A 2,752-nucleotide genomic window follows, 5' to 3' on the forward strand; every position below is an offset into this window, starting at 1 on the left:
TGTAATTTTGAATTTTTGAAAATAATAATAAATAAAAGTGAAAATTTAAAAAAAAATTAAAAAATTGGCAATTATGTATGGTGTAATGGGAAATTCTATAATTATATTAGTAAATGTGGTAAACAAGATTAAACTGTGACTTTGAATGCAAATACATTTTAATCGTCATAAAATTAATCCAGTTTGCCATAGATAGAAGAATAAAATCAAGTATCTACGAACTTTCGATCTCGTATTTCTAGTGTAACTATTATAGCTAATGAGTTCTTATCATGAATGAAATAGATGTATGTATATAGAGCAAAGCATAGTTTATTTGAAGAAAATATTTAATTTCATTTTGTTGTTTATGTAACATACTTCACATTTTGCAACTAAAATTAACCATCTTTTAATGTATAATTCATAGAGCAGTTTAAACTACTGTCATTTCTAAATCTAAATACCCATTATATTTCCATAAAGGGGTAGAAAACAATGGACAACTAAATTTTCATTCCTTTTAATCAAGATTTATAGAATGAAAAAAAATATCTTTACAGTACAATATGAACAAAATGTTTCACAATAAATTTTTTAATGAATACTCCTAAGAATTAAAATAATTTATCTGAATTAACATATTATGCAGCAAAGTTCAAAGGACAATAATCAAACTCTTTATTCCTCCAATTTATGAAAAAAGTATTCTTCATGATGACTTACAATGATGTTTTCATGATGAAATGAATTAAAAAATCGATCCACCAATAATTACATCACAGATATTCACCAATATTCACCGTGTTTTTTTATCACGGCCGATTGACATCCTGCGATCAACACAAGGTGCGCGAAACCAAAAGCGATGATGTCGGCTCGAGCACCGCGACGAGACTGAACACCGCTTCGAATCACCTCAACGGCTTCGCGCTGTTACCTAACTTCACCGAGCAAGAACCGAATCTCCTAAGTCCGGCTTATCGTCTTGCTTTTTTTTTTTAATAATCACAACGAAAGAAAAAAACAAGGGGGAAAGAATTGGTACGGTGGCTTGGTTTCGTTGAAAAATAGGAAGCCTCTTCGATCAGGTTGTTGTTACGTCAGGTGGTTATGAATGAGTTGTGTAAGCTTGATAATTGGGTAGTCGTGTCGATGAAATTTTTAATGTATCTTTCTCCGATGATTATGCAAAAGAAGGGAAAATATATAAATGGTATAAATGTAAATGATTCTTTTATATTGTTGGTTATTTGTTACTTGCTATGTTTCACTTCTTCATTTTTGATTACTGCTCATTATTGTTTATTGTTGTTCGTTACTCGTTATTGGAATATTACTGTTCACCACTCAATTCGCCACTTACTATTCGTTATTTATTTGTTTATTACTCGTAACTACTCACTAGCTATTTACGCTTTGCTTATCTACTCACTACGCGATACCCAGAATGAACTACTCACACTTCAGTTACTGCATACTAACTACTCAGTTGCTACTCTCAACTTATTACTTACCATTCAGTTGCTAGCTTTTAACATAACTAACTATCTATTCATCACTTAATTGCTACTTTTAACTACTACTCACTACTCACTATTGAGTGTGTTATCCCCATTTTTTTTTTTTTTACTTATTTCTCGTTACTCCACTCAGTACTCACTGCTCACAGTATCCAGTTTCATACTTACTACTTATCATTTACTCTCTATTTCTTACTACTTTCTACTACTCACTAAATTTCAGAAAGTATATTAGAAAACGAGTATTAACTATTCATAATTTCTCTAATGTTTTCCTGTTTTCCTTAAGAATAAATGTTTCAAGAATTCTTTGATTATCTAGATACCATTCAATTAAAAGATTCATATCTCTACTGTTCTCTGCAAAACTTCACCACACTCGCCTAACTGCAACCTACTCTTTAAGGAACACACAATATAACGCGTCAATCAACAAAAACCAGCACCATTTAACGAACCAAACGCCAATATTGGACGTACGAATGGACGCATGTACACCCCTAATCCGCATACCGCGGTCTTGCATCCCATAAACGCCTTCTCAATTATGTACATTCACAATATCCGCGTTTCTAACCTCAGAATTCCCTACGAATCGGCTCATTCGCGTATCCGGCTTTTGCTATCGCGAACTAGTCTCACATCCGCAACAGTTTCGCAAATCGAGCGATCAGTAAATTCTTGTGTGTGTGTTTTTGCAACGTTCCCGGTTCAATGAAAATGAAATCATGTTCGAATATTTCTCAATCTCTTAGAATCTGCTTGGTGATAATCTCAATCGGTGTGTTTTACGCAATTTACATAATGCTCTCTGCAATATCGACCGAGCATGCGGATAAACGATGGTAAAGTGACTGGCTGTACCTTGGAGAATTTCCAGTTGCGAAATTTTCGTCGTCTTTCGACCTCCGTAAGGTCGATTCCTTAGAGAGAGAGAGAGAGAGAGAGAGAGAGAGAGAAGTGTTGGAACGCGCGCTTTCGACGCCTCGAACTGTTGCATAATTCTGGAAAGAACGGGATTCGGTTAACGGGAAACACATAATACTTTCAACGTCCACGGTATGTCCTCTCGCATGAATGTCTGTATAAAATGGCATCTTTGTGGGAAAGAGGGATTTGCGACCTTTGACCCTGTTAAACGAGCCGGATAAGTTGTCTCGTTATTCGATGCGGTTTGTTCGGGATTTTAACGCTTTTGACATTAAAGGAAGAAGATTTATGTATTTTCATGGTGGATTTACCGAAAATTG

General features: G+C 34.6%; 2 protein-coding genes across 2 annotated transcripts in view; one reads left to right on the top strand and one right to left on the bottom strand.

Annotated features, from left to right (window-relative positions):
* LOC108571521 overlaps positions 1–781 on the bottom strand; it is an 8,251-nt gene extending 7,470 nt beyond the window's left edge. The window contains exon 1 of the mRNA XM_017933581.1: positions 706–781. Within this exon, the coding sequence (XP_017789070.1) occupies positions 706–719 (14 nt within the window). The 5' untranslated portion in view covers positions 720–781. The remainder of the gene's footprint in view (positions 1–705) is intronic.
* The window catches only part of LOC108571484 (centrosomal protein of 135 kDa), a 27,643-nt gene that overhangs the window by 12,485 nt on the left and 12,406 nt on the right, over positions 1–2,752 (top strand). The window lies entirely within an intron of this gene.

Source organism: Habropoda laboriosa, unplaced genomic scaffold (genome assembly GCF_001263275.1).
Source record: "Habropoda laboriosa isolate 0110345459 unplaced genomic scaffold, ASM126327v1 scaffold40, whole genome shotgun sequence".
Classification (NCBI taxonomy): domain Eukaryota; kingdom Metazoa; phylum Arthropoda; class Insecta; order Hymenoptera; family Apidae; genus Habropoda; species Habropoda laboriosa.